Genomic DNA, 26748 nt, shown 5'->3' with positions numbered 1-26748 from the left:
ATGGGAGCTGAGCTCCCATAAGGAAGGTCTGAGCTCCCATGAAAGCAGTAAAATCATACATCTGTGGGGGTCGCTAATAATACATTACCACAACCATTATTTGATCAAAAATGTCAATGTAATGAGTATTATTTATATTTATTTATATGAGAAATATTCTAAAATAAACACGTTTTCCAAAAGAACTAGCGCACCAGCATTAATCTCCTGTGAATGACAGTATGCCTTTGACTGCCTGCACTTTACCACCAAGACACTATGGGGCGCAGTAGAATATTGTGCAACAGCAGAATATGATCGTTGAGCGCTTGCGAACGTGAAAACACGATTATTGAGAAGAAAACATTCAGTAGCTAGCTATCATGCCGCCCCAAAAAAGGCCACTGCTTCCGACCGAGTCGACAAGCCTGGAAAGTTTCGTGTTTTCATCCAAGAAACCAAACTTCAGAATTCAGCTGCCCTGTTATGACACCTAACGTTGAAACTGTTGAAATAGCAGAGCTCAAACAAAACCAAGTGCTTCCGAAGAAAGTAGCAGAACTCACCTCCAGTATGTATAAGGAGACAGCTAGTTCGTTCAGAGCAGCTTATACTGTCGCTAAAGAAAGGATGCCTTATACAAAACTGAATCCAATTATGAAACTTAATGAGATGAATGGCACGACAGTTGGCCCCTGCTCACCGATCCGATCATTCATGTGCCCAGATTGTAGCACATTGCACAAGAGATGAAACAAATTAATTTCTAATGTCAAATCACTTGATTCCCGGTCAGGTGCGATGTCACTGGAAATGGAGATGTGGACAATGTGTCGTGCTAACAGGAAAAGTGAATGGACTGTATAGCAAAAACAACAAAATTATTGGCAGAGATACCCGTGACTATCGCTTATAGCTGTTGTTTCATGTGGTGGTGTTGATGTGGTGAAATGAGTAACCTATGGCTAATTAAAACTTGTAAGTCCCAACGCTGTGTGGGCATGATTCGCGCGCGTGCATGAGAACATTTCGCACTGTTATTTTGGAGACCCCCACAAAGCTCAGCTTATAACTCGAACCCTGAGTATAATCACTGTTTATTGTAGTATAATGATTATAATCACAACACAAGAGCTATCTCTATCCGATTGTTCTTCATACACCCTAACACATTACCACCGTTTCCTGTTTTACAGCCATCTGCAAGAAGAGATGCCTCAACGGCGGGAGGTGTGTGTTGCCCAACTTCTGCCACTGCCGCAACGGATTCACTGGTGCCACCTGTGGGCTAAAGGTGACTGTTGGGGTCACATCTCCGTTGTCGCGACGACTGCATTTGTAGTCTTTCCTGAGAGACTTTGTTTTCTCATTCTTTGTTGACTTTGTTTGTCTTTGTTTGTTCACAGGCTCCTCCTGCATGAGTGGAATGGAGGACTGAAGAATGCGGAAGTTACAATATGCACAAAGCAAGAGGAGCACCTAAGGCTGTGTGTGTGTGTGTGTGTGTGTGTGTGTGTGTGTGTGTGTGTGTGTGTGTGTGCGTGCGTGTGTGCGCGCGTGTGTGCGTGTGTGTGTGTGTGTGTGTATGTGCGTGTGAGTGTGTGCGTAAGTATGTGCGTGTGCAAGAGTGTGTGTCTTCATACATGGAAAGAGGGACTGGATATATTGCACTTGTCTTATTGTCCCTGTACGTCACTACCTCATGGATCAAGGTAGCACATCGGCATAACAGCTTTGCATAAGGCCTTACTCTCATGTGTAATACATGTATGTCATGTACCGTAATCCTTATGTTGGGCTTTTATGTAAAAGTGTAAGTAAGAGAAGAGAAACGAGAAACATAAAAATGTAGAAGATAATTCACTGAAGTGTTGATGACGAGAGTTTGTTTGAAGAGTAACCGAATGATGTTTATAGGATATTGATACATACCTTTTTGCATTCGTTTTGTTCCTGGTTATTAATTGTAATGGACAAAGTTTGTATCCAATCTGGGGTCAATTTCGCGAAAGCTTCATAGCTCGTAGTTAGTACTTTATCTCTTGAAAATCCATTAACACATTTTGAACAGATTGAACTGCAAATGTTGATTTTACAATTGTTATCTCATGGCTTTGCGGCTGGCTTGTCCGTAGAAAGTACTGCTTAAGCTGCAAACTTTTGTGGAACTGACCCCTGGTTTGTTGTGGTACCCCCATGTATTTGCCTGAAACTTTTGTGCACTGTTGTTTCATACCTTATTACAAATGGGGAACAAGTATGTTGTTTTCTTTATACATTACAACTGCCTTAGAAATGATATCATCTTGTTTAACTTTTACTTGTTTTGAAGATACATGACAAAGGTTAGCCTCTACCTGTGTTTATAAGGGATTGATACATTGACTTTTGATTGACAGCGCAGTTATATTAGTAAGCCTACACTGTTGGTGTACAGAATGCGGCACGTTAGAATGTTATGAATGTTATAAATTATGTTAGCAATGATTTGGATATTGAAGAGATCTTTTACCCCTTTTCAAATATGCTTGGTCACTTGTGTACATTGTATGTAGGTATTGGTGCGTTGAGAATAGATATTTTAAACGTGTTAGATACATTTACATCATTCTGTATGTAATGGAAATAAACTGATAACATTTCGTATGTACTGTGATATGTCTCATGTCTAAGTAGTAGATTGACTTCTTGAATAACAGCAATGGAGGTCATTTTCCCTTTCTTTTTAAAATATATTTTTTAGATCATGTTTTTAGGGCATTTCTGCTTTATTGGGATAGAGACAGTGGAGATTGACAGGAAGGAGCACCCTGTAATTTGCCTTTTCAATAAAATCCCATACTGTACATACTTTATTCATCAAGGAGAAGAAAACACATAAAAATGCATTTTTCTCCATCTTTAATTCATTTCATGGCACAAACACAACAGTACAGTACAGTACACGTTTACAGTCAAAGGTTTATGTTAACACATAAAGAACACAAGTTCAGTGGTACTTTTACACATTATAATAAGGTAGAGACACTATTTAAAGCACCAGGTTCGGAATGTATTAGGGCCTACATGAGTAAGGCTTCTGATTGGCCCTCTTTTGACCTCTGACCCCTTCAGGGTTAAAACATCTTCTTCCTCTCCTCACAGTGTGGTCCAGAGAAGGGTGGGCGACAGCGGCATGTGTCAGGAGACACACACTTCCCTCCATGCAGACAGGGGTGACTACACACAGCTACAAGAGAGAATGGGAAAGAAAATAAAGAAAATGGAAAAAGGAGATGGAGTGTTGCAGCAAGTAAATCGTGAGATAGCGGAGGAGGAAACGAGTCATGTGATACACCTGTCTTTATTTTGATTGGCCAAACGAGGTGAGGAGAGTTAATCTCAAGAAATACTGTTCCAGAAACAAATGTCAAACATTTCCCAAAGTTTAATCTATTGTCTGTGTGATTGCTTATACAGTGCGTGTGCGTGTGTGTGTGTGTGTGTGTGTGTGTGTGTGTCCGTGTCTGTGTGTGCCTGTGTGTGTGTGTGTGTGCGTGTGTGCGCATGCCTGTGTCTGTGTCTGTGTGTGTGTGTGTGTGTGTGTGTGTGTGTGTGTGTGTGTGTGTGTGTGTGTGTGTGTGTCTATACCAAACCTGTGCATGTCTGAGTGAGTGAGTGAGTGTGAAAGTGAACAACAGAGTGATACAGTACATCAACCCTTACTCACCAGTGTGGCAGGCTCCCCCCAACCAGCCCTCGGGACAGCTGCAGATTCCTGGGGCCACACAGCTGCCTCCGTTCCTGCACCCCTGGGGACAGATTGCTGGGGGAACACCACAGAACACACTCTCAAACATGCCAGCAACTAATAAATCACCATTATCCCCATTGGACGCACATTCTCAGTGCGTCTCATTCATGACATATTCAATTAGTTATTCCCCCCGATTGTTGTATGGCCTATGACTGTATCGTGGCAAGGCGATTGCAGTAGAAGTTAGTAGCCTACAGCTGCACTCAGTTAAGTGGAAGGGTTAAAACAACACAACAGTTGATGAATAGACCAGCTGAGCAACAAGCCTCACTTGTGGTTTCACCCCTGTGATAACTTGGGGGGGTAATTAGATATGTCAACAAACCTTCTTGGCATTTGGAGCCAGTCCAGCTTGAGGGGCAGAGGCACTTGGCCACTCCATTCAGAGCGACACAGTCCCCGCCATTCCAGCATCCGCCATGACACGTCACTGCCAAAGACAAACACATGACATCCACCGTTATACACCACTGCAGCAGCAGACCAAGAATTAAATGACTGTACATGAATGTGCCCTATATATACCCTCTTGAGTATTTTTCCCTCTCAAATCCTCCTCCCCATAACACACACACACACACACACACACACACTCTCTCTCTCTCCCTGAACACCATTCTTAGTCACTAAAACCCAAGCAGAAGTAGTACCTTTATGACAATATTTTCCTCCAAATGCAGTAGGACATCTGCATTTCCCAGGGCGAAGGCATTCTCCTCCATTCTTACACTTGGGATAGCAGTTAGCTGCACACGGCACAATGACATACACTGTTAACACTCAACCCTCTCAGTCATTGAAACATTGACATGGAAAACAGAAACACAACATACACATTCTGCTTCCTTCAGATTGGAAAGGTTTATTGCAAAAATATAAACATCACTTTTCTATTACCTAAGAAAAAAAAATCTATTTCTAATAAGTGTCCCCCCTCCTCCCCTCTATTCTAAGGGAACTTCTTAAACAGAAGTTTGCAACATTACATTACCATACTGGCAGGTCTCCCCCTCGTATCCCCTCGAGCAGAAGCAGGTGTCGTTTCTGATGCAGATTCCTGCGTGTTTGCACGGAGGGTCGCACGTCGCTTTGGGGTCGAACACGAAGGGGACCGCCACCCCCCGCGGAGCGTCCGAGCGCGCGGAGACGCAGAGACCCCCGAGCGCCACCAGGGAGGCCAGCAGCGCTAAGAGCTCCATCTTCACCCAGGGTCCCATCCTCTTCAGCTGGTCAGCGGTGGGAACTGGAGCTCAAAGAACGAGTTGGAAGCGAAGTTCCTCGCAAATTCTCCAAGGCTTCTCCCCCTCCACGTCGCCCCCGTTGATGGATGAAGAAACTACAGCAGAGTTTTTTTAGCCAGTCAAGAGAATGGGGATGGGGGGAATGCAGTTAGGGGGCTGGCTCGAGGTAGAGATGGTGGGGGGCAGGGGGAGACCTTCGACTCAGGAACTTTGACCGTTTCCTCTGTGTGAGTGATTCTGCAGAGAGGAAGGCCTGCCACTCAAGAGTTTACCTACAGTACATGTGTTCAGTTACCTATTGCCTGCCTCGAAGACTGTTTCATGTAGGTATGAAGCTGATTCATAGCAATAACATACCACAACAGTTAGTAATAGCAGGGCAGGGCGATTGCAAAGTATAAGTAGTTTGGAGTGATTTATTGACAGCTGTCAGGACTCCAGCTAATGTCAAAGGTCAACAAGGAACTTGAATAGTCAGAGAAGGCCATGGCCTACTACACTACAGTATAATTCACTAACAACGGCGAAAGGACATTATCCATGTTTCAGAGGACTTCATGGGGAAACAAAATGAGGTTTATTCTTCTGCCCACGCTAGCCCTTTTCTGTGATGGAAGTTAGCAGAGATCACATATGGAAAAGCCATTTCCTACTTTACATCTGGAAAAGGGAAAGTATATGATCCATGGGGCAAAGGGAATGTCTCTGTTAATGACATTCACACAACCAAACCAGTCGTCTAGTCTAGTCTACTCACTTTTCTACTTCCTGACCCCCTCTACACTGGGTCTATTGACTGAGTGTTAACAACTAAATTGCTCTTTCTTTGCACTACCATGCATGCATGTTATGTATTATAGTAGACACACAATGTGTATGTGGAGAATCTAAAAACACAGAATCTCTGTTCTGATTTGTCATGGGTGACCTGGCTAATATGTCATAGTATGGATGTATGGATGTATGTATCTATCTAACCCTAACCCATTCCTTCTACGTATCTTGCCAATTTAGAACAGATTAGAACATGAGTTCATTCATCATTCATTAATATAACACATACCTTTACAACCAAAGGCAGAACTCCAACATTCACCTCAGGAGCCATAACAACTCACTCAAAAACTGTTTTGTTTAACATTGCAGTGACATTGCTGAACCCACACCCATGAGACAAAAAACAACAACTCTGAACAGCTCTACTGCCTCAGTCTGTCCTCTTTATTTCCCAGACATCTTGGATCATGCAGAAGGAGCACAGTAGCCTGCGTCGTAACAAACAGTCACGGTTCCAAATCCAGGCCTTAAGTTAACTCAATTAACTGAAATCTGAAACACAGTGAAACTCAATCTACTGAGGGTTAGGATCAGTCACAAAGGCTTACAAGGACCCCAATTGAAATAAGCCAGTGGCTTTCTTGGGTTTTTATCCTTTTAGTTGACCTTGTATGTAATATGTACTTTCATGTACCTACTTCTGCAAACCTTCTAATAAAGTTTTCAATCAATCAATCAATCAATCTGTGTTAGCCAGCAAGAACACCACTTGATCCTACATTTTGTCTCTGGCTGCCTAGTAAATGTTGAGTGGAACTGCTCCAAGCCCCTGACCTGAATCCTGGGGAGGAAATGGTGTTTTAATGACAACAGCAGATGTGAACATACCGGTACACACCGGAGACCTCCGGTGCACTGCTGAGCATCTGGAAGCAAACAGGGTAACACACTGACACACATCCGACCCACCGTCTACAGGGCCACTCAGAGGTCATACAGTAATACCACTTGCAAAGGAAGACATTTACACACAATGGGCTGGTTTCACAGACTTACTTCAGCCTAGTCCTGGACTAAATCACACTTGCAATGGAAAAATGTGTTTTAGTCTAGGATTAGTCTTAATCTGCGTCCATGAAGCCAGCCCATAGTGTACGCTACTGTACATTACAATAAACACCATTACAAGAAGCAAAATCAGAGCAAAATGTATGCTGCTAACACACAATGAGTTAGCTTTTAGCACTGTATGTCACATGATAGGAATAACTTTCTGTGATGAGCTATCTAATAGAGAGCAGGCTGATCATTTACTGGGCCACAGTAAGCACAGTTCGGGTCAGCAGCACAATGGTTTGAAAAGTATCTGACTATTATTGCGATGATCATTTCCCCATACACACTGGCAAAGAAATATTTTAATAATTTGACTTCAATAATAGTGCATAAAGTTGAACACATTGTTATGTTACAATGCATCTTAGATTAATGAACGTAGCTATCTCAGTTAATAGATAGGTCTACAACACTCATTCCATACTTAAAATCACATTTAATTAGCAGAATTATAGGTTTGAATGATGTCTTTATTTCTAGCCAACCATACTATGTTCACACCAATGTCCTAATGCCACAGCCAGTTACATTGTTCTCGAGCCGATTTCATTGTAATAGCGCCACTCTGTGACATCAACCAGTATTGCAGGACACATTTATAATTGCTTCCAGATCTCAACTGATCTTCTGAACTACAACTTTTAAGAAAGAAACCAAACATCAAAAACAACCACATTTTTATTCCCAGTTTCATGCGAGGAAAACACACCATTACATGTAATGCCTGAATGCTTGGCAGTGGTTTACATTGACAGTCTCCACATTTACACTTACAGTTGAAGGAACATGGTAGAAGTAGATCGTCAAAGCATCTCAGTGAGAATTTGATCTGTGAAATTAAAGTTTTCTTGGATATGGGAATTTTGCCTTCAATGGCAGACACACATAATATATATATGGCACTTTGGAATATTCTACAGTGTGTTTTTGTGATTTCCACCATATCAAATCAAACTTTATTCAAATAGATATTTCACATTTATATTGGCATGTTTAGTTTAAAACTGGTATTCTATGCACAACTGTGTTTAAAAGGCTATAGAAATGTTACCAGAAAATAAGAAAATCATGAATTTATCAACATAATGTAAGAAAATTGCATTACAATGTTCCAGTGATGACTATTAATAAAAGAACATTTGAAAGAGGCATCAATGTTTTTATCAATACCCACAAACTTGCTTGAGAAAAAAACCACAGAAGCAAAATTTCCGGAGAAAATAAAAACCTCGTTTTAAAATACCACTGAGGATATCCGCTTTGAAGAAGGTACTCACAAACACATGTGATATTCCCTTTTAAAACAAACTATTTTTGAAAGATTTACAATTGTTGTACAGCAACTCACACACTTAAAACAACACATTGTACAGTTTATAGGTACTGTACTGTGAAATGAGACACGAGGGAAAACTATAATAGTCATCCAAATGTTGCTATTAAAATGCCAGCAGAATACCAATAGTCATAACTACTCTACTTTCACTGTGGGTGGTACAGTATGTCATCTAATAATTAAAAAATCAAAATCTCACAATCATTAGAATGACAAAAGGAGTGATAACAACTGAATGACATCAGAAAGTACATGCAATGTACCAAATAATAAATCATTTAAAGTGACAAACGAAAAAGGCTTGGAGAAATAGGAATGGGAAAAGGCCTTTAAACAGTAGTCGGGCTGGTTAGTGGTGCTGATAATACCTCAACAGGGATTCCTCCATATTAGTTGATGTAGGAGTGCCCTTGCTAAGTGTCCAGGCATGGTCAGTGGTATTGGTAGCCTTACAACGGGAACACTGTCAAACTACTATCTGATCATTGTATTTCATTGTATAAAGTGCGTCTATATCTCAAATGCCTGCAGACCTGGATTAGGTTTACGCAAGAGAAGAACTACCTTAAACCTCATTATTTTTCATAATGTCGCTTTCACTGCATGTTGGCACCATATCCAACTGTCACTGAGACAGTACTTCCTATATTTTCCAGTGGAAGTGAACCTAAAAAATTCTGTGAAACCCAGTATACCTAGACAACGGCGCTCCTGTAATAGGGTTATTACTAACTTATCTTGTCTATTTATAGACCCGTACGTGGCCGTGCAGCGAGGTGGTGTTGCCCCCACAGTCCACATACTGGTACATCTCCTGGGAGACCTGCTCCGTGTGGCCGAAGTAAGACGTGGTCACCGTCACCCTGAAAACAGGTCAGGAGGCAGTCAACAAACCAGCCAATAACAGTGACTCTCACCAACATGGCTGACACACGGACAGTAAAGAAACTTGAATATATTTCACGTGTGCACTTTGTTGGAAACTGTCGTAATGTCAAGGTATACTTACTGCATCATGACGACAATGTTGTGTACTTTTATGGACTGCAGGGTGCAGTAGTCACTGCAAGACAAAATATGTATTTAAACGTTTTTATTTTAACATCTATATCATGGTACTAGACCAACACTAACATTTTATTACTGAGATACTTACAACATATAACTCATCTCATCAGCAATGGTAGTTGGTACCGTGTAGTCAATCTGGAATTAACACAAAGTATTATTATAGGTATAGTATCTACTATCTACTATAAACTAGGCTATAAGCTTACACTAATGGAAGACACAAATCCATAAGGTTGAGTTTGTTGTATTGCAGTGGTGATCTGACTTCCATATTGACATAGGGCGTCTGAGTAATTAGACTTAACTATTAACTATTAAGTAACTATCGAGGTCAACAGTCCAACAGTTCCCTCCCGAAAGCTATGCATGACGCCAAGGACAAGGCTTTGAGTGGGCTTTATCATGGTTGCCAGATCTTGCAGTCAAACATTTAGTTTATAAGTCACATGACTGATACAATGGCCTCTCGCAGGGATGCCATTGGGTACAACAATGAGCTGCTGTGTTGTCTACTTGGGTACTCTCTTGGGCATTCTAGGACATCTCAGTCAAAAGTTTAAACCTCATAACTTCTATGCACTTGTCAAGCTTTGCTCATGTAACAAATATAATTCTGAATAATGAGCAGTTATAATATTCAGGTGATGTGTAACCCTTATAGGCATTTAGAAGTGACGGAGACAGGACTTACTTGCTGCATATCCAGTGGTATGATAGTCGTCACGTTGCTAATGCGGGCCTTTCCAATCACCGTCTTGGAGAACTGCACTTGAGCTGTGATGTTCGCCACAGACACAGCATAGTAGTTGTTATTGGTGATGTTCAGGGTGTTCTAGAAGAAAGGAAGAACATCAGCAATAGAATCATTACAGACACCAAATCCTTGTCTGCCACTGGATGGAAATACAAGAAGGAAAAGCGACACTGGGGAGGAACTCACTGTTATGTTGAGATACACGATCCGTTTCTCCTGGTCGTAGGAGACGAAGGCAGACTTCACCCCCACATAGGAGACATCGATGGAGCGGGGGAACAGGAAGAACACAGCCAGGCCAGACAGCAGAAGGCAAACAGACACGGATACCGTGACATACAGCTTTCTGCAGGAAAGAAAATAGAGAAGAGAAGTTGGATGAGGAAGCCACGTTGGAAGAACAAAGGAGTGGCTCAAACCACAAATATTCATGCAAGGGGGGGGCACCGTTTCATCAGAGAACGCTTCAAAATCAAACACTCATAAAAGGGTCTGTCTGAGCGAAAAGACACGACTTACGTTCTCCTTGGCCTCAGCCTCTGGTCACTGTATGGAATCAGAGCCACAAGCTGGTTCTCTTGGCCTGGAGGGGAATAGAGAAGATGCATGACTGATTCACTTGCTCTGTTTTGCTCACTTGCTCATTTGGGTGATAAGAGTTACCATAATAAACAGCACGTACAGGCATAATATCTAGGTAATGTTTACTAGGCACATTGTAAATCAGAGTCCAACAGGGAGAGAGAGTGGGAACTATGTGAGTTTGACCAATAAGAAAACAGAATTATTTTTTTTGCAAAAACATTTTGCTACTGAACCCTGGCTGCAGGTTTGGCATTTTAGTTTGAATATCAAGTTAAAATAGAAATACTATAAAACTACCATGTTAAGCAAATAACTTGCAGTGTGTAAACACTAGTATTATGGTCACATCAGATGTGAGTGTGCATGGTTGTGTGTGCATGGTTGTGTGTATGTGCAAATGTGAAAAACTAAATGTATTTGTATTGTTTGTATCCCTACCACGAGGGATTCTGCCAGTTCCCTGGCATGTGGGGCACGTGACACTGTCTCTGCCAGTGAATTCCACATATGGGAACTGGGACACGTCGCCATTCTTTCCATCCTCCTCGTTGTGCGTGTCTGTGTACTCTGGAGACGTCAGGTTGTCCTGGTCGTCTTTCTGCTTCGCCGAGTGGGAGTGAGCCTTACCCATAGCTAAAGCTGTCAAAACAAACAAAGAAAATAGCTAAAAAAGTACATTCGGTTAAAAAAAAAAGTGATTACTACCCGTCACATTATTCATTCCATGTCGTGTAGATTGTTGAGTGTGGGCAGGTGTAAACACATTATTCATCGTATGTAGGCTTCAGTTGCAGTGCATTGGATTATCACGTATGGCCTGGGCCCCGTTCCACTAAAGGTGGATTAGTATATCGGCGATTGAAATAAATCAGGCGATCAGGCAACTCGGGATTGGAATTCAAGCCTCAGGTGATTCCTCGAACGAGGATCAGGCTTGTGTCATCAGTGTTCACAGAAGACAGGCTTACAAATCTTCGATATGGGCGCGTGCACGCAGACATAAAGAGCCCAGAAGAGTCGATCTGTCGAAATGAAGATACTCCACTCTGCAGGGGTCCTACATTTGCGCAGCATTCCGAATTATTGATCTTTATGAAGACGGAAAAATAAGATGTAAAATAGTGCAATACTGCCGCAATTAACAAGGCGAGGGAAATGGTTTGGCAAGAAATTGCTGACCGATTAAATGCGTAGGTCATACTAGCCCCAGTTATTGTTATATGTTCATATTTTAATAAATGAATATTACTACTGTGGTGATATCAGCAGCAGGCTACAAACCGTCATATCGCCACAATGGCCTAGTGGTACCGACCGCTGCCGTGGTATTTATTCGTCATTTTTAGACGGTGGTTCGAATCCCTCTTCGGACACACTTTTTACTGCATTTCGTTGTCTGAATCTAATCTAAAATTTCATCAAAAAAAGTATGTAGGCTATAAAATTATGGTGCAGGCTAATTTACAAGAACTGACACGATTACAATGGTGTTTAAGCCTTTGCATGAAGGCTTCGGTTAAATGTAAAAAAAAAAAAAAATCACTTAGTCAAGTCTCGAATACGCAACCTTTGGATCTCTAGCTGGTTGCCTTAACCACTGCGCCAGCCAGACCGCTGTGATGACAGCAATGCAAATTGAAACAATTACTTCTTTTTTTTTTTTACACTCTTATTTATTGATCTATCACACTTTCAAAATATCAAGTTATCTATCACACAATCAAACTATCTATCGATCGATCACACTTTCAAAATATCAAATTATCTATCTATCACACAGTCAACCAATCTATCTATCTATCTCGTGTGAAGTGGGAACTAATATTTCCTAAAAGAGGAACTGTCGGTCGGGATGTAGTTCGCACGTCTTACTTTAGTCAGTGTTTTAGCCTGCTCGCGACCAGGCTAATTATATCCGACTCAGAAGGAGCTCAACCAAGCAGCGAATTATTTGAGCCACATTGATGGAACCGAACGCAAGCTAACATTATCGAGGCTTAGAACTTTATCGAGGCTTAGAAGATAATCTCGCATAGTGGAACGGGGCCCTGTTATGTTTATGATAATTAGACTGCACATTACATAAAGCTGATGCTATATTCTGCAACTGCATTATGCATAGGCTACTTCAAGCGATTAGTGTCAGCCACAACACTTCTTTAGACCTAAAGTGATGTCTGCGCCGATGGTGTCCAGTCAGCAGAAAGCCGCTGGACGTTGTGCGCCTGTGGCCTCCATGCTGGATGGTACACCATGTACCTTCAACAACAACAGACTGCATGGTACACCATGTACCTTCAACAACAACTCGTCCGCTCCTCTGCCATTTGACCCCAAACCCCACAGATACATCGTTAGATATTCGCGGTGTTCTTTTGTGTTTCTCTTTTTATTCCTTGTCACGTTTATTCCGAATCGCTGAGAATGCAACCATAAGGCATCGGCATAAGGCATGGATACAATGTTGCTGTGTGTATTCGTATTGTACTTCTGACTAAAAACTCAGAAACAATGTGCGGTGGGCTTTAATACAATTGGCTCGTTTAATTTCCAAAGTATAAGCTTACCTTTGCGTGTTTTTAGACAGAATTGTCGGACATTCGCTTGGTCACGACCGTTCACTGTTTTATTATGTCAATACACCGCATGTGTGGGCACGCCCCTCGCTCTCCTGATTGGACAGAACGGGTTGTGAGCACGCCCTTCGCTCTCCTGATTGGACAGAACGGGTTGTGAGCACGCCCCTCGCTCTCCTGATTGGACAGAACGGGTTGGTATTCTCCTGATTGGACAGAACGGGGTTGGTAATTGCTGAGGCACATTTGCCAAGTGCAGCCAGCCCTCCATCCTTGTATGTGGTATGATTTACTGTGACATTTGTTGCGTAGTGTAATATAATATATAAATTATATTATAATATAGAGATTATGAAGCTGATATGCACACATTAAGTTGTCGTTTCTTGCGTAAGTAGTCTCCAAAATAATTAAACTGATTGGATTTGAGAACGTGTGCTTGGGAATTGAGTGATATTTCTCTAAATATATTATGTATTAAGGCTCTAACTGCCATACCATTTCCTGGAATGTCACCTGAGGTTTCATTCTTGGTTTTCCATGTTTTCGACAAATCCCACCATTGTCACTGAGTTTCCAATTTTCTGTCACATGATTGAATTACCGAAATAAGATTAGGCCTGGACTCTTTGCTTCGATATAAATCCATGTAATGGTTACATTGCTATGCTGGACTCAGATTGTAACAAATATAATTTGTTTTGTTTTGTAAATAAAATACTGGACTTGAACTGAGCCTGAAATCATCTTTTTATAAATAGGCATGAGTAGGCTACAAAGAGTAGATCAGGAGATCTCTGTGTGGTAGTTTGAGGAGGGATGGATTGGGACGTAAAAATAGCTATTTTCATTATAATGTGACCCCAATGAAATGACAGTTGTTCCTTTAGTTTACTATTACTTTGATATACCAAAAAGTGGTTGTTTTGATAAATCATCCAGGCGCAATGTCCTTGATGACCACACGATGGCAGCAGCGTGCTGTCAGGTATGCATTTGTGACTGAACAGCAGCGAGATTATTTTCCACCACTACCAATGGAGTTAGTGTTTAAAGGAATAGTTCACAATGTTACACGGTGTGTTAGTGGTGGCTATTAAGTTAGGTGAAGTTAAGTTATTACATTTCTTATATTATATCCATTTCTTATATGTTGAGTTCTGATAGGGTAAGACAGTTGATGGTTATTATGACGCTGATGATTTCTATTCTTCAAGAATCAATGGTTATATAACGTTCATTTAAAAGTCCCAAAATTGATGATACCAATTCCAGATTGCCCTTTAATCTGTTCGTTATCACTATTAATAATGGCTAAGAAAAGGAAATATCATATTTAGAAAACGATCAGGTGGAGTCTAAAGCTTTAAAGCTCTAAAGCTTTCCCCCTAACTGCTTTAAAAGGGCCTACTTGGCACTGCCACTCATTTTGTCAGTGCGCCCCACTGCCCATGGATAGTACATTACCGACATGCTGCTCCAAGCATGAAGCTGTCAAAACCAATTAATTTATAAAAGAACTCCTCAGTTAATGCTAATGTCAGCATGCACAGTATTCCACACAGGTTACCACACACTCCACTCTTGTCCTTCACTAAATGAAATACTCATTCTCTTACAGTCCCTATTTCACAAAAAATGTCATCACAGGGCTAAATCTGCCAAATTCAAACATAGATAGTTAATCGGAATCCAATTCACAGTAAGACAGATGTAATGTTTGTGAATATAACTGATAACTTTTTAGAATGTTTTTATATGAATGTTATCTTTTTTTTTATTTATGCTGTTGATATTTACACAGATTAAACTTTGAATATGACATGCTCATTTACATTTGAGTCTATACTTTGTGAAATCACAAAGATTGAGATGGATTCACAGAACATGGTGAGTGATGGACAAGGCTACTCGAGGTTAAAGGAAACTTCAGGATGGGCACTCACATTTCCATGGCTTAATCCACCTAAACCCAAATTACCCTTCTCTCTTACACCTTTTATTTTTAGACGCTCCCACTCAATTTCCCACTCAAGAGTCCCCTGTCATTGCATTACTATTTCATCCAATGCACACAACTCACAGTACAAACGTAATCATATTTGCACACGTAAGTTAATCGGAATGACGGTAAGGCGTATGAATACCTCTCAGCTCGAGGCTGAGGAGGCGGGTTAAGAGTCTTCTGGCACTGCCCGTCTACTCTGCTGTGCGGCTGCCTGTGTGACTCTGATAAGGCCCTTGGGAAACCTGTGTGGACACATCCGCCTACTCCAGGTGTCAGCACTTCAAACTATCAGCATCACAACAGACAGAGTGGATAAACTCTGTATTGTTGAGGGTAGGTTGGGATATAGGGAGTGTGTGTATATCTACAGACTACACTTGGAGGTTTGCTTTGACCTGTTCGTGCTGAATATCCCCAGTGGGCAACACTTGGTGTGTGACGTTGTATCCTTGTTGTATACTGGTTAAAGATACTTAAGCACTGTAGGCCTACCGTTTTTTAGATCTATCTTTAGCAACCACATTTTTTGTTCTTTTCGGACCATTACAATTCTTACAATTTAGTGCTTGTATTCCCGTCATACACTGATTGTAAAATAAAAAATAAATAATTGTCAGAAGACCTGACTAGAAGTACTGGATGTGATTTCTGCAGGCCCTTCAGCCCTGGGGTTACTGTTCTCCACATGCTAGCCATACTGTAACACAGTGAAAGCCCCCCTTGTCTAATCACAATGATTTACAGTAATGGCACATTAGACCACCAGAGTTATTAGGCCTTATCAACCACATTATAAAGCTGTGGAATTAAATCTTGTACTGTATATACCAGCCATTCTTTCTCTCTCCACATTACTGGAAATGACCTCAGGAGGACTTGGCTTAATCAATCACAGTTATAACCTGTTGGAACTCTAATCATCGAGGTTGAAAATGAATAAGAGCGGAGTTTGAAATAACCATGCTACTGTATGTCAGGGACAATGCAGAGCAGAATCTTTATCAAAGAAATAAATTATGCTTTTATGCATGTTTTTAATTGCTTAGTAACCTAACTTCAAAATCATACCATAATTAAATATTAACATTGCCACTGCCTCTGCCTCTGCAATGGGGGTAAGGCAAGTTTATATGAATTTCTAATTACAGCCGAAGTCAAAGACTTTGGAGATGCAGGGCCCTCATAATACATGAATATTAGTCGTCTTGGTTATTAAAGCATGTTGGGTGAATCATCATAATAATTATGGTAAGCTGTGATTACTCAACATGCAATCATGTTGTTTTTAAATGACTCCTCAGAGCATTTGTGCCTCTCTTCCACCCAATCTCTCAACACTAACAATTGATGTTGAATGGCCTTTGATGCAAAAATGACATTTCTAAACACTTTTTGTCATCACAGTTGATAAAGTACAGTGGCATCGACATAGTTTATCAATCAGAAACAAGCTCCATTTTAATTAGATATTTTGTTCCTTCTTGACCTTTAGCAAATGTCTGTTGTTGTTATTATTATTGTTGTTGTTGTTGTTGTTTATTATTTGATTTCAGCAGTCACATGACTGCCAGGCACGTGACGTTAGAATTATAAGGTTCTATCTCACATTTGTTTTACAGAATCTGATCCATTAGGTGTTTATTAATGCCTGTGTGGTGTTATTTTTAAAATGTTAAAATGTTTGAGTTAGTAATTCATAAAATACAAAGGTTCCATCTCACAAAACATAATGGAATGGAAAAAACTTGACACTCAATATCTCTGAACTACCCTAAACGGAGATAGAACCTTATAATTCTAAGCTCACAATGTGTGGTGTGCAAGCACTGGTGTTGTGGAAGATAGATTAATAATAATAATAATAATAATAATAATAATAATAATAATACTAATACATTAGACTTATATAGCGCTTTTCTAGACACTAAAAGACGCTTTACAAACTGAAAAGATCGAGTAGTAATAATAAAAAGAAACAAAAGATAAATAGAAGAAAGTATAGGGGCCAATTAAGGTAGTGCTGGGGACACATGGGAAGGGGAGGGGGAGAGGGTTAACTGGTGAAGGCGAGCTTGAAGAGGTGGGTTTTGAGGGCCTGTTTAAATGTTGTGAGGGTGTTGATTAAGGTGTTAATGCCAATGGCTATGCAACCTTGCAAATCTTGCGAATCAAGGCTGAGTTTCATGCGACAGTCCACCAGAGACAGTCCACCAGACAGTCCACCAGACAGTCCACCAGAGACAGTCCACCAGACAGTCCACCAGACAGTCCACCAGACAGTCCACCAGACAGTCCACCAGACAGTCCACCAGAGCTCCCGAGGGTTGAGGCGGAAAAAGGATATGTGGGGTTAGATAATGGTTTGTGTGGGTGTTTGAGTGTGTATTAGATAATGGTTTGTGTGGGTGTTTGAGTGTGTATTAGATAATGGTTTGTGTGGGTGTTTGAGTGTGTAGCTAATAATGGTTTGTGTGGGTGTTTGAGTGTGTAGCTAATAATGGTTTGTGTGGGTGTTTGAGTGTGTAGCTAATAATGGTTTGTGTGGGTGTTTGAGTGTGTAGCTAATAATGGTTTGTGTGGGTGTTTGAGTGTGTAGCTAATAATGGTTTGTGTGGGTGTTTGAGTGTGTAGCTAATAATGGTTTGTGTGGGTGTTTGAGTGTGTAGCTAATAATGGTTTGTGTGGGTGTTTGAGTGTGTATTAGATAATGGTTTGTGTGGGTGTTTGAGTGTGTATTAGATCATGGTTTGTGTGGGTGTTTGAGTGTGTAGTTAGATAATGGTTTGTGTGGGTGTTTGAGTGTGTATTAGATAATGGTTTGTGTGGGTGTTTGAGTGTGTAGCTAATGGTTTGTGTGGGTGTTTGAGTGTGTAGCTAATGGTTAGATAATGGTTTGTGTGGGTGTTTGAGTGTGTATTGGATAATGGTTTGTGTGGGTGTTTGAGTGTGTAGATACTGGTTTGTGTGGGTGTTTGAGTTAGATAATGGTTTGTGTGGGTGTTTGAGTGTGTAGATAATGGTTTGTGTGGGTGTTTGAGTGTGTAGATAATAGTTTGTGTGGGTGTTTGAGTGTGTAGTTAGATAATGGTTTGTGTGGGTGTTTGAGTGTGTTAGATAATGGTTTGTGTGGGTGTTTGAATGTGTAGCTAAAAGGATATGTGGGGTAAGATAATGGTTTGTGTGGGTGTTTGAGTGTGTAGCTAAAAGGATTATGTGGGGTTAGATAATGGTTTGTGTGGGTGTTTGAGTGTGGGGTTAGATAATGGTTTGTGTGGGTGTTTGAGTGTGGGGTTAGATAATGGTTTGTGTGGGTGTTTGAGTGTGTAGTTAGATAATGGTTTGTGTGGGTGTTTGAGTGTGTAGATAATGGTTTGTGTGGGTGTTTGAGTGTGTAGATAATGGTTTGTGTGGGTGTTTGAGTGTGTAGATAATGGTTTGTGTGTGTTTGAGGTTAGATAATGGTTTGTGTGGGTGTTTGAGTGTGTAGATAATGTAATGGTGTGTGTGGGTGTTTGAGTGTGTATTAGATAATGGTTTGTGTGGGTGTTTGAGTGTGTAGATAATGTAATGGTTTGTGTGGGTGTTTGAGTGTGTAGATAATGGTTGAGTTGTATTTCCCTCCTTGGTCCTGACCTCGTTGTTGGACTGATTGTTGGAGTGAAAGAGGTCACACACTCCTTCTAGTGCTGACCTGGTTTGGTTAGCTCTCCCTTACAACAGGATAGATTAGATTAGATTAGATTCAACTTTATTGTCATTGCAGAGAACAAGTACCAGACAACGAAATGCAGTTTAGCATCTAACCAGAAGTGGAAATAGTGATATAAGAACATGATATAAAACATGACAATGACAGTGTACAGTATATTATGTACGGTAGTTTAGAGGTATATACAGTATATATAGCACTGTCTGAATGCGCTGAGGGCCTTATGTAGTGGTCAATGCCGGTTTTAACCTAGGTCTATATGTTATATTTATATTATATAGTAAAATAATATTTTATAGGTTGAGTCATATTGACTTCATGCAGAATTCCTTGTTTTTGTTTTCCGTAATGCTTGGAATGGCTATAGAAGTTCAAATAAAGTAAGTAGCCTTGAGCCTCAAGCCTAATGGCCCATCTCCTGTTTCCATCTCTAGTGTGAGGCGTCTTGATGTACAAGTATAACCTCTGGACATGACGCTGGTATGTCGCAGGGTCTTACCCCCAATCCAACCCTTAATGCTGAGTGCCAATCAGGGAGGCATCGGGTACCATTTTTATAGTCTTTGGTATGACTCGGCCGAGGATCAAACTCACGACCTCCCAATCTCAGGGTGGACACTCTAACTGCAAAGCCACTGAGCTGGGTACCTTCATATATCATGCCTAAATGATTCCTGTCATATCGGTCATACTTCACATACTTTGGTCACAGACTGTTACACTGTCATGGGCTGCTGAGAAACTCCTGTTTGCTATTGCAGATAACTTTCAACAACTTTGGAGGTATGTTGGTGATTAGATTAGACTACATTAGATTAGATTCAACTTTATTGATATGTACCAGACAACGAAATGTAGTTTAGCATCTAACCAGAAGTACAAATAGTGCAAAACATGACGTTATGATATAGACATATAGTGCAAGGATATGACAGTGTAGACATGTACAATTATGAAATGATAAGTACAGTATGATAAGCACTGTAGATAGTAGATACAGCATATATAAGAGATATTTAACAATCTTAGGGTCTTAGAAGTGATCGTGCTGGAAAAATCGTAATCAGCCGTTGCTAATAATCTATATAAAATACTTTTTTATACCGTGTATACTACAGTACAGTATGCTTACAATGTATTGTTGTTTTTTATGTCCTATGCACCAACCTCACCAAGTCAATTCCCTGTATGTGCAAATATACTTGGCAATAAAAATAATTCTGATTCTGATGTTTGCCCTCTATATATATAGCTCAAAGTTGTACTAGTTTGTTGTACTATCTACCTCATTCTGAGTGGTGCCTCTTATCTGTGTTTAATCTGTAGTGCTGTGAAATAATCTTGTTTTAAGCAGCGTCAGACCAGTGGTTGGATTAACATGCCACTCTATTTGCCTTTGCTCACAGCTGCTAATGTAGCATCATCATCATCATCATCATCATCTATGTGCTCTGGTTTGAGGTGAATCAAAAGGGACTTGTCGTTTTTGTGTTTGACTTTGCCCCCTACACTGTACATGTGACAGTATGTTCATGATAGGTTGTTTTACAGTCATAATGCCTGTGTGTCAGTGGTGTTGTGATTCTGTCTAGTACCACTGCAAGGCTTGGATGACAGGACGTGAGTCTGTGAATAGGGGAATAGGATGTAATTGCAGATAGTCTAATCACCATGACAATCTTTTAATTCACGTTTTGAGGACATGGAAGGATAGGGTAGTAGGCAGGAGATGGAAGCAGAGCAGGATGTGTAAGTGTAGGTTGTGGTTGCAGACCTTTCCACAGGCCCCTTCTGTGTTTGGGGCAATGTATGTGCTGTGTGGGTCATGGGCCTGAACAGTCACTGTGTCTCACATGGTATCCCCTCCGGAGACTACAAACACACTCACATACACATGCATGCACGCACACACGCACGCATGTACACACACACACACACACACACACACACACACACACACACACACACACACATAGAACATAGAACATAGAACACAGAACATAGAACATAGAACATAGAACATAGAACATAGAACACAGAACACAGAACATAGAACACAGAACACAGAACATAGAACACAGAACACAGAACACAGAACACAGAACATAGAACATAGAACATAGAACACAGAACATAGAACATAGAACATAGAACATAGAACATAGAACATAGAACACAGAACACAGAACATAGAACATAGAACACAGAACATAGAACATAGAACACAGAACATAGAACATAGGACATAGAACATAGAACATAGAACATAGAACATAGAACACAGAACACAGAACATAGAACATAGGACACAGAACATAGAACATAGAACACAGAACATAGAACACAGAACACAGAACATAGAACATAGAACACAGAACATAGAACATAGAACACAGAACATAGAACATAGAACATAGAACATAGAACATAGAACACAGAACATAGAACACAGAACACAGAACATAGAACACAGAACACAGAACATAGAACACAGAACACAGAACATAGAACACAGAACACAGAACACAGAACATAGAACACAGAACATAGAACATAGAACATAGAACATAGAACACAGAACATAGAACACAGAACACAGAACATAGAACATAGAACATAGAACATAGAACATAGAACATAGAACACAGAACATAGAACATAGAACACAGAACACAGAACATAGAACACAGAACATAGAACATAGAACATAGAACACAGAACATAGAACATAGAACACAGAACATAGAACACAGAACATAGAACATAGAACATAGAACAGAACACAGAACATAGAACATAGGACACAGAACATAGAACATAGAACACAGAACATAGAACACAGAACATAGAACACAGAACATAGAACACAGAACATAGAACATAGAACACAGAACATAGAACATAGAACACAGAACATAGAACATAGAACATAGAACATAGAACACAGAACATAGAACACAGAACACAGAACATAGAACACAGAACACAGAACACAGAACATAGAACACAGAACACAGAACATAGAACACAGAACATAGAACACAGAACACAGAACACAGAACATAGAACACAGAACATAGAACATAGAACATAGAACATAGAACATAGAAGACAGAACATAGAACACAGAACACAGAACATAGAACATAGAACACAGAACATAGAACATAGAACATAGAACACAGAACATGGAACACAGAACACAGAACACAGAACATAGAACACAGAACATAGAACACAGAACACAGAACATAGAACATAGAACACAGAACATAGAACACAGAACATAGAACACAGAACATAGAACATAGAACATAGAACACAGAACACAGAACATAGAACACAGAACATAGAACATAGAACATAGAACACAGAACATAGAACATAGAACATAGAACACAGAACATAGAACATAGAACACAGAACATAGAACATAGAACATAGAACACAGAACACAGAACACAGAACACAGAACACAGAACATAGAACATAGAACACAGAACACAGAACATAGAACACAGAACATAGAACATAGAACATAGAACATAGAACACAGAACATAGAACACAGAACACAGAACATAGAACACAGAACACAGAACACAGAACATAGAACACAGAACACAGAACATAGAACACAGAACATAGAACACAGAACACAGAACACAGAACATAGAACACAGAACATAGAACATAGAACATAGAACATAGAACATAGAACACAGAACATAGAACACAGAACATAGAACATAGAACATAGAACATAGAACATAGAACACAGAACATAGAACATAGAACATAGAACATAGAACATAGAACACAGAACATAGAACACAGAACACAGAACACAGAACACAGAACATAGAACACAGAACACAGAACATAGAACATAGAACACAGAACATAGAACATAGAACACAGAACATAGAACACAGAACATAGAACATAGAACATAGAACATAGAACACAGAACATATAACACAGAACATAGAACATAGAACATAGAACACAGAACATAGAACATAGAACATAGAACATAGAACACAGAACATAGAACATAGAACACAGAACATAGAACATAGAACACAGAACACAGAACACAGAACATAGAACACAGAACACAGAACAATGAACATAGAACATAGAACATAGAACATAGAACACAGAACATAGAACATAGAACACAGAACACAGAACACAGAACACAGAACATAGAACATAGAACACAGAACACAGAACATAGAACATAGAACATAGAACACAGAACATAGAACACAGAACACAGAACACAGAACATAGAACATAGAACACAGAACACAGAACACAGAACATAGAACACAGAAAACAGAACACAGAACATAGAACACAGAACACAGAACACAGAACATAGAACATAGAACACAGAACATAGGACACAGAACATAGAACACAGAACACAGAACACAGAACATAGAACACAGAACACAGAACACAGAACATAGAACATAGAACATAGAACATAGAACATAGAACACAGAACATAGAACACAGAACACAGAACACAGAACATAGAACAAAGAACATAGAACACAGAACACAGAACATAGAACATAGAACACAGAACATAGAACATAGAACACAGAACACAGAACACAGAACATAGAACATAGAACACAGAACACAGAACAATGAACATAGAACATAGAACATAGAACATAGAACATAGAACATAGAACACAGAACACAGAACATAGAACACAGAACACAGAACACAGAACATAGAACATAGAACACAGAACACAGAACATAGAACACAGAACATAGAACATAGAAAACAGAACATAGAACACAGAACACAGAACATAGAACATAGAACACAGAACATAGGACACAGAACATAGAACATAGAACACAGAACACAGAACACAGAACATAGAACACAGAACACAGAACACAGAACATAGAACATAGGACACAGAACATAGAACATAGAACATAGAACATAGAACACAGAACATAGAACACAGAACATAGAACATAGAACACAGAACATAGAACATAGAACACAGAACATAGAACATAGAACACAGAACATAGAACACAGAACATAGAACATAGGACACAGAACATAGAACATAGGACACAGAACATAGAACATAGAACACAGAACATAGAACACAGAACATAGAACATAGAACACAGAACACAGAACACAGAACACAGAACATAGAACATAGAACACAGAACACAGAACAATGAACATAGAACATAGAACACAGAACATAGAACATAGAACACAGAACATAGAACACAGAACACAGAACACAGAACATAGAACATAGAACACAGAACACAGAACATAGAACACAGAACATAGAACATAGAAAACAGAACACAGAACATAGAACACAGAACACAGAACATAGAACATAGAACACAGAACATAGGACACAGAACATAGAACATAGAACACAGAACACAGAACACAGAACATAGAACACAGAACACAGAACACAGAACATAGAACATAGGACACAGAACATAGAACATAGAACACAGAACATAGAACATAGAACATAGAACATAGAACACAGAACATAGAACACAGAACACAGAACACAGAACACAGAACACAGAACACAGAACATAGAACACAGAACATAGAACATAGAACACAGAACACAGAACATAGAACACAGAACACAGAACACAGAACATAGAACATAGGACACAGAACATAGAACATAGAACACAGAACATAGAACATAGAACATAGAACATAGAACATAGAACACAGAACACAGAACACAGAACACAGAACATAGAACATAGAACATAGAACACAGAACATAGAACATAGAACACAGAACACAGAACACAGAACACAGAACATAGAACACAGAACACAGAACACAGAACACAGAACATAGAACATAGAACACAGAACATAGAACATAGAACATAGAACACAGAACACAGAACATAGAACATAGAACACAGAACATAGAACATAGAACATAGAACATAGAACACAGAACACAGAACACAGAACATAGAATATAGAACATAGAACACAGAACACAGAACACAGAACACAGAACACAGAACATAGAACATAGAACACAGAACATAGAACATAGAACACAGAACATAGAACACAGAACATAGAACATAGAACACAGAACATAGAACATAGAACACAGAACAAGGAACATAGAACACAGAACATAGAACACAGAACATAGAACCTAGGACACAGAACATAGAACATAGGACACAGAACATAGAACATAGAACACAGAACATAGAACACAGAACATAGAACATAGAACACAGAACATAGAACATAGAACACAGAACACAGAACACAGAACACAGAACATAGAACATAGAACACAGAACAATGAACATAGAACATAGAACATAGAACACAGAACATAGAACATAGAACACAGAACATAGAACATAGAACATAGAACATAGAACATAGAACACAGAACATAGAACATAGAACATAGAACATAGAACACAGAACATAGAACACAGAACACAGAACACAGAACACAGAACATAGAACACAGAACACAGAACATAGAACATAGAACACAGAACATAGAACATAGAACACAGAACATAGAACACAGAACATAGAACATAGAACATAGAACATAGAACATAGAACACAGAACATATAACACAGAACATAGAACATAGAACATAGAACACAGAACATAGAACATAGAACATAGAACATAGAACACAGAACATAGAACATAGAACACAGAACATAGAACATAGAACACAGAACACAGAACACAGAACATAGAACACAGAACAATGAACATAGAACATAGAACATAGAACATAGAACACAGAACATAGAACATAGAACATAGAACATAGAACACAGAACATATAACACAGAACATAGAACATAGAACATAGAACATAGAACACAGAACATAGAACATAGAACATAGAACATAGAACACAGAACATAGAACATAGAACACAGAACATAGAACATAGAACACAGAACACAGAACACAGAACATAGAACACAGAACACAGAACAATGAACATAGAACATAGAACATAGAACATAGAACATAGAACACAGAACATAGAACATAGAACACAGAACACAGAACACAGAACACAGAACATAGAACATAGAACACAGAACACAGAACATAGAACATAGAACATAGAACACAGAACATAGAACACAGAACACAGAACACAGAACATAGAACATAGAACACAGAACACAGAACACAGAACATAGAACACAGAAAACAGAACACAGAACATAGAACACAGAACACAGAACACAGAACATAGAACATAGAACACAGAACATAGGACACAGAACATAGAACACAGAACACAGAACACAGAACATAGAACACAGAACACAGAACACAGAACATAGAACATAGAACATAGAACATAGAACATAGAACACAGAACATAGAACACAGAACACAGAACACAGAACATAGAACAAAGAACATAGAACACAGAACACAGAACATAGAACATAGAACACAGAACATAGAACATAGAACACAGAACACAGAACACAGAACATAGAACATAGAACACAGAACACAGAACAATGAACATAGAACATAGAACATAGAACATAGAACATAGAACACAGAACACAGAACACAGAACACAGAACATAGAACATAGAACACAGAACACAGAACACAGAACACAGAACATAGAACATAGAACACAGAACACAGAACAATGAACATAGAACACAGAACACAGAACATAGAACACAGAACACAGAACACAGAACATAGAA

At 39.6% G+C, this 26748-nt stretch overlaps 3 protein-coding genes across 4 annotated transcripts in view; 1 reads left to right on the top strand and 2 right to left on the bottom strand.

Moving 5' to 3' along the window:
• Positions 1-1400, top strand: part of vwde (von Willebrand factor D and EGF domains) — a gene marked incomplete at both ends in the record, with an annotated part of 27449 nt that extends 26049 nt beyond the window's left edge. The window contains 2 exons of the mRNA XM_080541181.1: positions 1176-1279; positions 1386-1400. Of these exons, the coding sequence (XP_080397307.1) occupies positions 1176-1279; positions 1386-1400 (119 nt within the window). The remainder of the gene's footprint in view (positions 1-1175; positions 1280-1385) is intronic.
• A 1695-nt stretch (positions 1401-3095) lies between these two features.
• seraf (Schwann cell-specific EGF-like repeat autocrine factor) lies at positions 3096-4992 on the bottom strand (the record flags this gene model as incomplete). Its single annotated transcript, XM_080541180.1, has 5 exons — positions 3096-3208; positions 3689-3784; positions 4101-4205; positions 4426-4521; positions 4767-4992. 5 exons carry the CDS (start codon positions 4990-4992, stop codon positions 3096-3098), a joined length of 636 nt encoding a protein of 211 aa, XP_080397306.1.
• Positions 4993-7569: 2577 nt separating this feature from the next.
• Positions 7570-13288, bottom strand: tmem106ba (transmembrane protein 106Ba). Of its 2 annotated transcripts, none has more exons than XM_080540796.1 (8): positions 13223-13288; positions 11094-11294; positions 10590-10653; positions 10257-10416; positions 10008-10148; positions 9402-9451; positions 9255-9308; positions 7570-9108 (listed from the first exon to the last, which is right to left on the bottom strand). In XM_080540796.1, exons 2-8 carry the CDS (start codon positions 11284-11286, stop codon positions 8988-8990), a joined length of 783 nt encoding a protein of 260 aa, XP_080396922.1. In that variant the 5' UTR covers positions 11287-11294; positions 13223-13288; the 3' UTR covers positions 7570-8987. The 2 variants fall into 2 exon arrangements, with proteins under 2 accessions (XP_080396922.1, XP_080396923.1); XM_080540797.1 differs by having other exon boundaries at positions 11094-11319; positions 13223-13265.
• Between the last annotated feature and the right edge of the window lie 13460 nt (positions 13289-26748).

This window comes from Nansenia antarctica (assembly GCF_963989245.1).
Source record: "Nansenia antarctica genome assembly, chromosome: 10".
Classification (NCBI taxonomy): domain Eukaryota; kingdom Metazoa; phylum Chordata; class Actinopteri; order Argentiniformes; family Microstomatidae; genus Nansenia; species Nansenia antarctica.
Note: the sequence above shows the minus strand (reverse complement) of the source record. Positions and strands in the feature narration are given on the sequence as shown.

Excerpts from the sequence above, each read along its gene's own strand:
- tmem106ba (XM_080540796.1), bottom strand. The coding sequence starts at position 11,286 with ATGGGTAAGGCTCACTCCCACTCGGCGAAGCAGAAAGACGACCAGGAC. Across the intron at positions 10,417-10,589 it reads AGGCTGAGGCCAAGGAGAAC|AAAGCTGTATGTCACGGTAT; the intron begins GTAAGTCGTGTC and ends TCTTTCCTGCAG. Across the intron at positions 9,109-9,254 it reads AACATTGTCGTCATGATGCA|GGTGACGGTGACCACGTCTT; the intron begins GTAAGTATACCT and ends ACCTGTTTTCAG.